Source organism: Miscanthus floridulus, chromosome 7 (assembly GCF_019320115.1).
Source record: "Miscanthus floridulus cultivar M001 chromosome 7, ASM1932011v1, whole genome shotgun sequence".
In the NCBI taxonomy this organism is placed as follows: Eukaryota; Viridiplantae; Streptophyta; class Magnoliopsida; order Poales; family Poaceae; genus Miscanthus; species Miscanthus floridulus.
The window spans coordinates 86,669,790-86,684,192 of record NC_089586.1 but is presented as its reverse complement, the minus strand read 5'-3'; the positions used below and the strand labels follow the sequence as shown (position 1 = coordinate 86,684,192).

At 46.8% G+C, this 14,403-nt stretch overlaps 2 protein-coding genes and 1 pseudogene across 2 annotated transcripts; all 3 read right to left on the bottom strand.

Annotated features, from left to right (window-relative positions):
- Window positions 1-9,109: 9,109 nt before the first annotated feature.
- On the bottom strand, window positions 9,110-9,830 carry LOC136463689 (uncharacterized). The gene is made up of 2 exons (XM_066462660.1): window positions 9,718-9,830; window positions 9,110-9,550 (listed from the first exon to the last, which is right to left on the bottom strand). Exons 1-2 carry the CDS (start codon window positions 9,794-9,796, stop codon window positions 9,360-9,362), a joined length of 270 nt encoding a protein of 89 aa, XP_066318757.1. The 5' UTR covers window positions 9,797-9,830; the 3' UTR covers window positions 9,110-9,359.
- A 479-nt stretch (window positions 9,831-10,309) lies between these two features.
- Window positions 10,310-12,349, bottom strand: LOC136465805 (uncharacterized; the record flags this gene model as incomplete). The annotated part of the gene is made up of 5 exons (XM_066464398.1): window positions 10,310-10,325; window positions 11,174-11,239; window positions 11,346-11,456; window positions 11,547-11,810; window positions 11,889-12,349. Coding segments are annotated over 5 exons (918 nt in total), but the record flags the coding sequence as incomplete, so codon positions are not given.
- A 157-nt stretch (window positions 12,350-12,506) lies between these two features.
- LOC136465804 (uncharacterized) lies at window positions 12,507-13,281 on the bottom strand (annotated as a pseudogene).
- Window positions 13,282-14,403: the final 1,122 nt, after the last annotated feature.

The following is a 14,403-nucleotide window of genomic DNA, read 5'->3' as shown; positions in this document are numbered from 1 at the left end:
AGGGTAGCTCAATGACACGTTTTACTAGAGTTGCTCTTCGCGGCTCCCGTGGGGCGAGCACAATGCCCCTCACAAGCACTTCTCCGGAGCGTCGCACAAGCTTCTTGCAGGCTTCGACGGAGACCACCACCAAGCCGTCTAGGAGGTGGCAACCTCCAAGAGTAACAAGCACCACCGTCTTGCAACTCGATCACCTAGTGCCACTCGATGCAACCTCACGATGCAATCGCACTAGAATCACTCACTCACACAATCGGATGATCACTATCAAGTATGTGTGAGATGGAGGGCTCCTAAGCACTCTCAAGCATGGACACAAAGTCCCCCAAGGTGCTCAGCTCTAGCCATGGCCGAAGGCCACTTCTATTTATAGTCCCAAGGGCTAAACTAGCCGTTACCCCTTCACCGGGCAATGGTCGGGCCGACCGGACGCTCCGGTCGTGTTGACCGGACGCTGGACCTCAGCGTCTGGTCGTCTGTAGACGGCCACGTGTCCTGATTCCAACGGTCACTTGACCTGACCGGACGCAGCAGCTTCAACTGACCGGACGCTGAATCCTCAGCGTCCGGTCGTTTCCAGTAAGGTACCGACCTCGACCGGACGCGTCCGGTCACATTTGATCGGACACAGTCAGCGTCCGGTCACACTCTAGCTTCTGCGTCACCGAACGTCAGCCTGACCGGACGCAGCTAGCCAGCGTCCGGTGCATTCAGACCCAGTGTCCGGTTAGTTGACCGACGCCAGCGTCTTCGTGACCAACTCGTTTTCACTTCTAACTTCTTCACCCTTGCACCAATGTGCCAACCACCAAGAGTTTGCATCTGGCGCAATAGAAAGTAGGCATTCCATTTTCCTGAATGCGCCGAACCACCAAACCCATCTCAACCCTACAAACACCACCTCCTTTGTAAATGTGCCAACACCACCAAGTGTACACCACCATGTGTATGTGTGTTAGCTTTTCACAATCATTTCCCAAAGGATGTTAGCCACTCAACTTGCCACGCCACTCGAACCTAGCGACAATGCAAAGTTAGGTCACTCGAGTGGCACTAGATGACCGATATGCAAACAAGTTTGCCCCTCTTGATAGTACGGCCATCTATCCTAAACCCGGTCATAAACTTCTCTACACACCTATGACCGGTGAAATGAAATGCCCTAGGTTATACCTTTGCCTTGCGCATTCCATTCCATCTCCTTCAATGTTGATGCAACACATGCACCAACATGATCAACAATGATATGATCCACTTCATATCATCATGTGATCATATTGGTTCATCGATCTTGACTTTACTTGCTCTTCATCGTTGCCATTGTCCATCGGCGCCAAGTCTTGCTCAAGCTTCACCGCCACGCGGTCCATCACTCCAAAGCCTTCGACTTGCCCTTCACGCTTGCAACCGGTCCATCAAGCCAAGTCTTGTCTTGATCTTCTCCACCTTGATCACATGACTCAATGTCATGTCTCATGTGCAATAAGCTCCTTCATCATCACATGTGTGAGCTTTGCAACATCTCCAAGCTATTTTCACCTCCATGGCATATGTTGCTCACACACATATACCTGTGGACTAATCACCTGTGTATCTCATATAAACACAATTAGTCCACCTAAGTTGTCACTCAATTACCAAAACCAAACAAGGACCTTTCACCAAGGCCCAATAGGCCGTTGGGCTTATTGGTTAGGAGATCAATCTAACATTCTCCCCCTTGATCTCACTATTACTTTTATCTTTAAACTTTAAACTTCAATCCTTTTATCCTTACTCATTTCTTCACAGATGATGCATAGAGCATGTCTCATCGTCACGGTCAATCGCCGATAGATTTAACAGCTACAATGCACGTCTCTGATCTGAAATAGTTACTTTAACTTTTGGGCCCTTTATAGTCCAGGAATCATAGGCTTTCTCTTAAACCCATGCCGGCTACATGTTCTATGAACACGTTGGGTGGTAAGCCTTTTGTAAGCGGATCCGCGAGCATCTTTTCGGTACTTATATGCTCAATACTTATCATTTGATCCCGGACTTTATCCTTCACAACATAATACTTTATGTCAATGTGTTTGGTAGCACCACTTGACCTATTGTTGTGAGCATACTGTACTGCTGGATTATTATCGCAGTATAACTTCAGTGGTCTATTGATGTCGTCAACCACCTTTAAACCAGGTATGAACTTCTTTAGCCAGTTCACCTGCCCCGTTGCCTCATAATACGCTACAAACTCAGCATACATTGTGGATGATGTAGTGACGGTTTGCTTTGAGCTTTTCCATGAAATAGCTCCCCCTGCGAGAGTGAACACATATCCAGACGTGGATTTTCTATTATCTCCCGCATAATCAGAATCTGAATATCCCACTATATGGAGTGAATCAGATCTTCTATACGTCATCATGAGGCTTTTCGTTCCTTGCAAATAACGCAAGACTTTCTTTACCAATTTCCAGTGTTCTATTCCAGGATTGCTCTGGAATCTGCCAAGTAACCCGGTAACAAATGCCAAGTCAGGGCGCGTACACACTTGAGCATATTGCAAGCTTCCGACAGCTGAAGCATATGGAACCACTTTTATTTGATCGATCTCATATTGGTTCCTGGGGCATTGAAAATCCCCATATCTGTCGCCCTTGACTATAGGAGCAGGTGAGGGACTACATTTGTGCATACTGAATTTCTTTAAGACTTTTTCTATGTATGCCTTTTGTGACAGTCCTAATACCCCTTTACTTCTATCTCGATGAATCTCGATCCCTAGAACGAACGAAGCTTCACCAAGATCTTTCATATCAAATTTTGAGGAAAAAAACTTCTTTGTCTCCAGTAGTAGACTGACATCACTACTAGCAAGTAAGATATCATCCACATATAGGACAAGGAAGATAAACTTCCCATTCTTAAACTTTGCGTAGACACAATTGTCCTCAACATTATCTTTAAACCCAAAATTCTTTATTGTCTGATCAAACTTCAAGTACCACTGTCTTGAAGCTTGTTTTAATCCATAAATAGATTTCTTTAGGCGGCATCCCAAACGTTCTTTTCCTTCCATGACAAAACCTTTCGGTTGTGCCATGTAAACATTTTCCTCTAAGTCTCCGTTGAGAAATGCCGTCTTTACATCCATCTGATGTAATTCCAAATCATAATGTGCTACTAATACCATTATGATTCTGAAGGAATCCTTACACGAGACTGGAGAAAAAGTCTCATTGTAATCAATCCCTTCTCTTTGTGTAAAGCCTTTTGCCACAAGTCGGGCTTTATATCTTTCTATATTCCCTTGAGAGTCAAGTTTTGTTTTGTAGACCCATTTACAGCCTACTGTTTTGGCTCCTTTAGGAATTATCTCCAAATCCCAAACTTTATTTGCATTCATTGATCTCATCTCATCTTCCATGGCCTCAAGCCACTTTGATGAATGATCACTTTTCATGGCTTCTTCAAATGAGGTGGGATCATCCTCCATTTGAAATTCTTCAGTGTTGTACACCTCATAATCAGCAGGAATAGCTGATTTTTTAACTCTTTGAGACCTTCTAGGGGCCTCCTCAATTGGCACATTTTCTGTTTGAGGCTATTGTTTCTCCCCCTCATGTGTGGCAATAGGTTCTATAGGATCCTGAGGCACAGTGTCCTCATCATCATTCATTGTTGCCACAGGCGGGATAACAATAGGTGCTGGCACCACAGTGTCTTGTACTGTCGGTGTAGCAACAGCAGGTAGTGAGAAAAATGGCTCATGAATGATCGGAGTGGGTGCATACACCCGCTTCTCTTCAAGGTCAATTTCTCGAGCTACCATGCTCCCCCTAATCATTTCATCTTCTAGGAAGACAGCGTGTCTCGTTTCCATAAACTTTGTATGTCTGTCAGGACAGTAGAAACGAAAACCTTTTGACTTTTCTGGGTAGCCAATGAAATGGCAACTCACTGTTTTGGGATCTAGCTTCGTAATATTTGGGTTAAAAACTTTAGCCTCAGCAGGGCTCCCCCACACACGCAAATGGTTAAGTGATGGTACTCTTCCTGTCCACAACTCATACGGTGTTTTGGGCACCGACTTACTTGGTACTCTATTGAGAATATGAATGGCGGTTTTTAACGCCTCCATCCATAGACTCATCGGTAAAGTGGAGTAACTTATCATACTACGCACCATATCCATCAGGGTACGGTTACGCCTTTCAGCTACTCCATTCTGCTGAGGTTCGCCCGATGTTGAATACTGGGCGACTATACCATTCTCCTATAAGAACCTTGCAAAAGGTCCAGGAACTTGTCCATATGGGATATGCCAACCGTAGTACTCTCCCCCACGGTCAGACCTGACTATCTTAATCTTTAAATCATGCTGATTTTCAACTTCTGCTTTAAATATTTTGAATTTATCCAACGCTTCTGTTCTTTATTTAATTAGATAAATGTAGCCAAACCGAGAGTAATCGTCTGTGAATGTTATGAATGAATCATAACCATCCACACTTTTCACAGGAAAAGGACCACATATGTCTGTGTGAATAATCTGTAGAATTCCTGCGCTTCGTTTGGCATCTTTCTTAATTTTTTTACATACTTTCCTTTTATGCAATCTCTACATTGTTCTAAATCTGAGAGCTCTAATGGAGGAAGAATATTATTCTTAACTAGTCTTTCTATTCTCTCCCTCGAAATATGACCTAAACGACAGTGCCATAATTTCGACAATGCATCGTGAGCTCTCTTTCGTTTTCTGTTTCCATTGTTCGATGAGGATACATTTTCTTTCACATCACATACGGAATTCACATTTTCATGAAGTGATAACAAATAAAGCTCATCTTGTCGGAAGGCAAGACCAACACATTTATTATTAAACAATATCTGACATTTGCCATTTCCAAAATAGCAATCATAACCATCATGGTCCAACTTTGATACACTAATCAGGTTTCTTTGCAAAGAAGGTACATAAAGAACATCTCTAAGAAAAAGTATGAAGCCATCTGGAAGCTCTAGAGGAAGATCTCCAATGGCCTCAACATCTGCTTGTACTCCATTTGCGACTTTAATGAAACTTTCGCTTCTTTGCAAAGTTCTCATCGAACGGAATCCCTATAATGAATTAGCAACATGAATAGTTGCACCTGAATCAATCCACCAAGTAGATTTTGAAAACTTTACATACAAGGATTCATTTACGAACGTAATAATGTTCTCACATTTATTCTTCATTATCATCTTTAGGAAATCGGGACAATTCTTCTTATAATGTCCCGTCTTTCTACAATGGAGACACTGGTCTTTTTCCATTGGGAACTGCTTGTTCTGAGACTGTTGCATGGGACCCTTTCCAGATGACTTAAAGGAAGAGCTGTTATTATAGTTCTTTTTCTTATCTTTTAGGTAGTTGACAGTACCACCCTGTGAAACTTTTATTCTTTCCTCCTCCTGCACACACATGGCTATGAGCTTTTCTAAATCCCATTTTTTAGGCTGTATGTTGTAATTAACAACAAATGTGTTAAATTCTTTGGGCAAGGAAGCAAAAATCAAATGAATAAGAAACCCATCCTTGAGTGCCAAATCCATTGGTTTGAGCTTAGATGCCAGATTGCTCATTCTCAGTATGTGCTCTCTAATGCCACTGCCGCCACCAGAGTACCTTTCTGTAACCAGCTGCTTGATCAGCTGGGTTGCATATGTCTTTGAAGAGCCAGTGAACTAACTCTTTATTCTTTCTAGGTACTCTGTGACCATGTCACAATCTGGAATTGAGCCCACAATAGCAGGCTTAATCATGTTCTTTATCACTGCCAAACACTTCTTGTTGGCAGTGACCCATTTCCTATGCTCAAGGTCATAGGACATCTTTATGGGAGCAAAATCCCGCTCTCTGTTCTGCCATGCAGCATCAGTCTCATCTGTCTCCCTCACCGGTGCCACAGGTTCTCTAGGGCACGGTGTGGTGACAACCCAGTCCACCTCAGCGAGGATAAAAGCCAGGTCTATCTTTTTCTTCCACTCAATATAGTTATCACCTTTTAGAGTGGGGATCTCTTTGATATAACTCATTAAGTTGTATCCTCCTGAAAACACAATTCAAATAGTGTGAGAACACAAATAATAACAACAATAATTGCATGCCTTAGTTTAACGTTGGTCAAAATTAAAACATACAATTATTTTATACATTAAATCTACATCACCGTTGGGCAGAAATAGAAATAATGCATAATCATTAAAATTATAATATTGCTATTAACAACGTTGGTCAGAAAATAACAATATCATAATAAAATCAACTCATATTTATCTCTTGGCTCTTAAAATCAAATTCTCCCGTTGGTTCGAATTTAATTAAAAGTCCATAATTACTTTAAATACGCAGTGGAAACATTAACATTCAATAATCATTTTCCTATTTTCCAGAAGCAACTTTACTATTTACTGAACAAAAATATCGTTGGATAAATTTTGTACAGAAAATTATCATAAAAATTCAATTCAAATTGATCAAATTGTTTTCTGGAAAATAAGAAAATCAAAAACTGTGACTGGACTATTTTATTTGGCCATTTCGGCCCGATCCAGCAACAGCCCATGGCCTGTTCACGCGCGCGCGCCAGCGCACCCGGCCCAGCTACCCGCGGCCCAGCCGCGCGCGCCAGCGCTCCCGGCCCAGCTGCCCGCGGCCCAGCCACGCGCGCCAGCGCTCCCCCGCGCCCAGGCCGCAACCTGGGCCTGGGCCGGGAATTCGGCCTCGCGCCCTTTCCCGCCTGGGCTGCGGCGCTGGCCCATTCGCTCGTGGCCGTCCATCTCCATCCGACGGCTGCCCGCGCGCATCGCAGGATCAAAACCCCGGTGACTGCCGCGGCGCCCTTGACCTAGCGCCATTCGGCCTTCGCTCTCTCTCTCTTCGCCCCTCACTGCTCTCTCCTCTCCACTCAGTCCCGCCGCAGCAGACACCGAGCGAGGAGCTTCGACGGCGAGAGAGATCAGCGAGCCCCGGCGCCGTCTCCGGCCCCCTCGCCGGCGTGCGCGCTCCCCAGCGGGTGAGCACGCCACCGTCGAGCGGCCTGGCCGCGGCGCCCTAGTGGCCGTTCCGGCGAGCAGATCACCCCCCGGCCGGCCCTTTCTTTTCCCCGCACGGCGGCGTGCACGACGGCGAGGTAAGCCACTCCCTTCCCCTCTTCCCCTTTTGGTTTCTTTGATTCGGATTTTGCACTATTTCCCGATTAGGGTTAGGGTTAGGGTTAGGGACGGCACTGTTTCTCTTTTTTCCCCGAATCGCCTTCGGGTTTAATTCGGTTTCAAGTTTTCATCTCTATCCCAAAACCCGATCTAGGGTTTGGATGTTCGGTTCTTCACTTTTCCCGAATCATCATCTTTTCTCAGATCCGAAAGGATCGAGTTTAGGGTTCAATCGAATCTTTTGTTGGCCGAAGCCCTTTCTACTTTCTAGATCCGCACTGGATCTCTTCATCTTTTCCTTTCTAATCGGTACCCGTTCTAGATCAAACCCTAGAATCCAAGATCTATACCTAAACCGTGGCTCTGGTACCATTGTTGTATTCTGTGGATCGACTAGGGTAGATCTAGGGCGTTTGCTGTTGAACATGATGAACTAGAACAAGCAGAGAGTGGGAGATAGGGTAGAGGTGCTGGTGTTGAACCTGAGCCTTCGGATGAAGTCGCAGTTGAGCTGGCCATCGCTGGTTCGTTGATGGAGGCAGCACACGGGCAGCGACGGGTGGAGTAGAGGTTGCACGGGCGTCGATGCAGTGCAGACGGATGGCGTAGCAGTGACGACGGCGAAGTCAGCGGAGCTTCCCGTCGCTGGCTGCGCGCCCTCTTAGATCGGTCTAGGGTTTGTCGGTGGGGTTTGCGGCTCACGGCGAACCTCGTGCTTTGAGCCACCGGCCCCCACCTCTTTATATAGCGCAGTGCGACGGGGGCCCACTGGGCTAGAACAGCGTGCTAGTCGTGGAAGCCGGCGCCGCGCACGAGGCCATCGAGCTAGAGCTCGAGGACGCGCCGCCGCCACCATCCTCGTCCTCGCCCGCGCCTGCTGGCGGCGGCAGGAGGGCACCTGGAGCTGGCCATGGCGCTACTGGCGGAGCTGTGCGCGTGCTGGCAGCTGGGCCGTGTTCCCCAAGGTGTTGCGTGAGATGGCACGCGTCAGCGCCATGGGGAAGGTATGCTGCGTGCTGCAGGCGGACTACGCCGCCGTCGTCAAGGAGGCGGCCTGCGCCGTGCTCAGGCTAGAGCGGGTCGCCCTGCCTCAACGCATACCTGCTCTCATCAACATCTGCGACGTCACGCACTGGGTCACCAGGGACACGGAGCGCACCTGCGGTGGCGACGGTGCCTGCTCGTGCGCCCGCGTGTTCGTGGCGGGCCTGCTTGCGCGCCCGCAGCGGTGGCGGCGGCGTCTACTACTCGCGTGCCCACAACATATTTGAGGAAATGAAGGGTCAATAATTAGTTTAGGTGGATAAGTCAGCAGACCACATCAACATGAGAAGCCCACATGGAGGGATATGGGCCTAAATGATATATAATTTTTATGGAAAAAAAATCATTTTAAAAATTAATGAACTGAACTGAAACATCCTCACAAGTTAATGGAGTTCCAGCGCATATCATTTTAACTTGTTGCTCTACAAAAGAATAAACTAAAAAATAACAAAAAAGTAAGAAGCAATGAGACGAAAATCTGTGCGAAACCAGCCTCCTGGCATTTCACGTGTGAAACATTCGGTTCCGAATCACTTGCTGCTGGAATGACCGTTTGGAAGTGACTCGGGTGATTCTCATCAGAAACTGAAATGTTTCTTCTATCAAACTCACCCAGTTGTGTCTGTATATGTACATAACCGGGTCACAGTCGCACGTTCATTTGTCCGATGAGTTGCTCATGATCTTAGATCGAGCGCTTGGTCACTTGCGGCATGCCTATATCCATCTTATTATTAGATGCATTCTTGGAGAGTTTGAACAAGCTTATAATCATTGTTATTCCAAACATAACACTTTCAGATTAATTCTTTTATACGAAACGAAAGGATAGAAGTGTAGATATAGATATTTGGGATAAGGGTGCTACGGCATGGATCATGTTGTATACTCCTGCTAACCAGCAGCGCGAAAGACGTACGCATGTACGTCTATAATACGCGCCTTTATATCCGTACAAAAACAACTCGACGTCGTCGCACGTTATTAAGGATGCTGTTACCTAGCTCCAGCCGTGTTATTTAACACAAGTTCCATAACCATAAGGAGAGCCTCACTACGCAGCTAGCTAGCGCGCGCAGCGCCGTGGTAGCTCCGAGAGTGGCTTGGCAGCGGCCGGGCCGGGTCTAGTTCTTCACCTCCTCCGGTCGGCCAGCGCCGGGCGGCGGCGGGCAGCACTTCTGGCAGCCTCCATGGAATACGTGGTGGCAGCAGCCGTACTCGCAGGCGTGGTTGTACCCACCAGCTGATCCGCCGCCGCCGCCGCGCCTGTCCTTCACGCCGGCGTCGTTGTTTGCCATCTTCTCGTTGTTTTCATCTGCGTTGTGGATGAACAAACGAAGTATATTGATCAGAGCCCCCTTCATGAACGTGATTACCGTCTGTACTACCGATTAGCTAGCATAGGTATATGATTCAGCGTCATCGTATCTCGTGTGTAATGAGAAGGAAGAGAAGAGAAAAAACAGGAATCCGACGACGCACAAGTTTGCTCCGCCGCGATGGCGAGCACGGCGGCCGACGCTAGGAGGGCGAGCAGCAGGAAGAGAGCCTTGGACGCCATTGATGTATCGATCGGACGTCGCAGCCGCCGGTGGTGATGAGGTGCTATTTATACCGGCCGGCAGCCGCGGATCGAGCACGGCGCAGATAAGGGCGTACTACACGTGAGACGGGAAGAGAAGAGACTGTAGTGAGGACGGAGAGGTTGATATGCGTGCGCTCTCTTTATTTTGTTCCCACACGGCGGTGAACAACCGGACACAGGTCACCCTGTCCGTCGCGGTGTAGCCAGCACTACCACAGAAGTTAAGTGTAGGGACGACTCTAGAGCCTCTGTAGGAGCGGCTGCGTCAGCCATCCTTCTCAGGGTGTTCCTACAGAGAATGTCTCTGTAGGGGCGGTTTTCTGACCGCCCCTACAGTGCACTCTATAAGGGTGGCTGGTGTTTTCAGCAGCCCCTACAGTGATCTCTGTAAGGACGGCTGGTGTTTTCAGCAGCCCCTACAGTGACCTCTGTAAGGGCGGCGGGTAATATCAGCCGCCCCTGTAGTGGACTTCTATAAGGGCGGCTGTATCACCAGCCGCCCCTGCTGTGTGTATTTGTAAGGGCGGTTCAATCAAGAACCGCTCCTACAGTGGATTTTTCAGCAAAAAAATAAATAATTCAAATTCAAATTCAAATCTGACCCCCCCACATATATATATATATATATATATATATATATAAAATTCAAATTCGAATCCGACCACCACAAATATACATATATATATCCACAAACACAAGACCATTATTTAGAACATCATCGTAAGTCATAATTCACAAAAATCCATCATTACAACATAGTCCATTATGAAGTCCATCATTATAACATATTCCATTAAGAAATCCACAAGTCCACATGCAAAACAAAGTCCAAACCGTTCCAAAGTCTGATCCAAAGCATACCACAAGTCCACATTGTCATCAACGGTCTTGGGCTAGCCTATCAGTCTCCCGAAGGTGTTGGTACAGAGGATTACTACCTAAGTCAGAAAGAAGATGATGGTAAGTGCCTTTATGGTACACAATCTGGTCCATTATGAAGTTGCAAAGGTCGCCGATCATCTCTAAGAGCTCGTCATCCTTGTATGGGTTCCTTCTCGTGTCTTTATCTTTCTCCAACTACAAAAGAACAAGTTTAGGTTTACTATATCACAACATATGCGAACTTTTCATACTACGAGCGAATAGGTTCAAACTTACCAGATTGGGGTTTCTGTGGTAGCCACCGATGGTACTCATCATAATACATGTGTAGTATCCACAATGTAGACTCCCAGGCTTCTGCTTGGGGCACTGTGTGTTTTGCATATGGAGATGTTAAGTAATGCTATTGACAGACACGTAATATATAGAGTACCAAAGTAAATGACACTTACCGTACATAGAGTTTTGACATACAACTTTTCCTTCCTATTTGGATGATGCCTCCCCTTATGTTCCTGGACATAGTGCCTGAATGTCCTGTTCCAATGGTTTTAGTAAATGCAACTTGTTAGTATCTCACATTGAACCTTACAAGTATGTATAGAAACATAGTAGCTAAAATGAGGATTATCAATATGTATACGTCTTGACAATCGCTATGAAGTCTTTGTATGTCTCGACTGGGAAATCCGCTGAATCAAAGATCCATGCCATGCTATGTGAGAGCCAGACGCCTATGCAAATCCAGTGATCGCTGCATGAATTTAGTCATAGAAGAAACACATAAGCTCTTTTGCATCGAACAAAGTATATTAAACAAAGCTAAGTATACAGTCGAACTTACTTGAAGTGGTATGGTATCCATATATTATCGTGTTGTTGGAGATTTTTAAAACATAGGGCAATGTATGCCGCAACCTTGAGGGACTCTTCCAATATTTTCTTGTTCCTGATGTTCTCTTTCTCCTTAAGTGTCTTTCCAGCTCCTAGTTCTTTGCTATCTAGTTTCCACTCTTTAGGGTAATTAAAATTTATTGATGCTATAGGTGAAGGGTCTATATACCCGTGTTTCAGAGCTGACCTCTTTTTCACAAAGTCCGCTTGCATTCTACAAATCACGGTGCGGGTTAGTTACAACAAAATTAAAAGATTACATTCATATCATATTAAGAGGGCAAGGACTTACAGGCACCACATGCGAATTAGATTCATTTCCATTCGTCCGAGGTGGAAGCATTCCTGGATATCCTTAAACTCAACGACAATTTGCCCACCTAGGGCTCCAAATGTGCCGGCAGGGATCCATGCTTCTAAGATTTCTAGTTCTGTTATTTGAGCACGCAAGTACCAATCGTGGAACTTTCTCATTCCACGTGGCAAGCATTGTATGACTCGGTTTGGTAGGAAGTTCTTGCCTTTTTTATATTTATTTGGGCAATCATTTGACCATTTGAGGTTATCAACAGCTGGATACTTTTTAAACCCTTTGTGCAGTTTGCTAGTGGTGCCCTCCTCAGAAGCTAGTGCTCTAAATTCTTTTACTTGGTTCTTAGGTTTGAACTGGTCATGGGCCATCCACTTGTGCACCAACGAGACGTCATTAATGCCCACATACGATGGCCTTATCTTGATTGGGATTTTGTTTCGAGATTCCCATTCGGGCACGTCCTTGTCAACTTGTGCATCACCTGCTCTAGGGGCCACTTGTTCTTCACGTATCGGCTGTTCACGAGGCAATTGCTGTTCATGAGACACTTGTTGTTCATGTATCGGCTGCGCTTGTTGAGAAGGATGTTGCATCTCATCATGCCTTTGCTCGGTACGAGCTTGAGAAGGACGTTGCATGTCATCATGCCCATGCTCGATATGAGCTGGAGAAGGACATGGCATGTCATCATGCCCATGCTCGATACGAGGTGGAGAAGGATGTGGCATGTCATCATGCCCTTGCTCGGTACGAGGTGGAGAAGTCTCTAGCATGTGGTGGTCATGGTCATGGGCTAGTGAGTATACCTCCACGTCCTCGACGGGTCGCTCCAGAGGATGAACTTCAGTCGGAGTTGGCGAAGACTCGGTCAATACAATGTCCCGTCTATGCCAGAGGATGAACTGGTTCATGACGTCTCCGAGTAACACGAGCCCCTCGGGAGTAGGGTGTTCTATCTTCCAAGTCATGAACTCGGGCTTCACGGTATGCACCTCGACCCGAGTGTAGTCCTACGGGATGTCCCTATTGTGCCACGTGCCGCCTGGAGGATGTGCCACGCCCGTTGCCACCTCAATGATCACGTTTTGCCTGCCCATCGGAACCACCAATTTGCAACTGGTTGGCGCCCGTATGCGATCGACGGGGGTTCCAGTTGCATTGGAACCTTGACTGCTGGGAACATCCGGAGGGCTGCCAACAACCGCCAGTTCTCCGGGCGGCCTCATTGGTGTCTGTGGCTCCATCGTAGACAGTCCTTTCTCCACCAACATCTTTTCAACTAGAGCCTTCACTTGGCGCTCAAGATTAGACTCTCGGTCTCTGCCATGTTTCTTGTACATGTGCCTCTCCTCTACGAATCCATGCTTCCAGGACATCCTCTTCCCTAGCCTCCTAGTGCGTCCTGTGTGCTTGGGGTTTCCCAAGGCAACGGTAAGCTCGTCCCTCTCTCTAGAAGGGTTGAATACGCCCTTCTCCTTGTCTTCAGCAAGTTTCAGTATCTTTGATACTACCTCTCTGGTCTCCGGCTTAGCAAACTTGAGGCTACTACTGGATGAATCCACACTCCTCGCGTATATCCACTGTTTGAGGCGTGGCTTCAACTTCGGCACTTCCGTATTCCCGGTAGCTTCGGCCTCTGCGTCCATCTTCCTAAAGACCTCTTGCTTGCCAGCGTAGCCACCGAGGCCTAGACGAGGATAGTGTTGGTTCTTCTTCACCTGCTCGCTGTTACGGGCACTGAGGGCCAATGATGCCTCTGAAGTCTTCTCAGCCACGAGCTCCTCCCATTGACTAGGAGTTATGTTGCCATACTCGTGGAAAGGAGTTAACTTCTGTTGGATAATGTTCTTGTTCAGATCCGACCGCCAACGTCGGAAGCTCTGCCCCATTATCTTAAAAGCATTTTCTTGTACCAACTCGTGCGTTCCCTCCGAAAACCTAAAGTTCTGCTTCAGCTTCTCCCATAGGTCTACCTTTTGGCTCATAGGTACAAGATTCCAGCCACGGATAGCTGGGTTCAACTTATCTCTAACTACAAACCCGATGTGATTATAGAATTTCGCCCTGTATGTATATGGCTCAAGGATCTGCCCGTCTGGCCCGACCTCCGTTATCACATAGCATGCCTTGTCGTGATATTGGTTTGGCTTTCTAATCCCCCCTTGTTTCCTCTTTGGCTGGGCAGTCTCAGTCGTGGTTGTGTCCTGAGGTTGTGGAGCGGAGGCCTCATTGTGAGTATCTGTGGCTCCTTCCTCTGATCTCCTTTGCCCCGCTATGTATTGTCCGGCAAGACGAGCCGGAGGCCGACGTCGTCTTTTCAGAGGTTGAGTAGGGACGACCTGTGTATAGAACAGGTCAAAAGTGTTAGCAGAGGTAACATATAGCCATAGCATTAGCCAAATTTACAAGCTACTAAGGCTTTATTCGTACCTCATCGTTCGGATCAAAATCCTTGTCCAACTCGTCCTCCGTTGGCATCCGTCTGGGTTCTCGT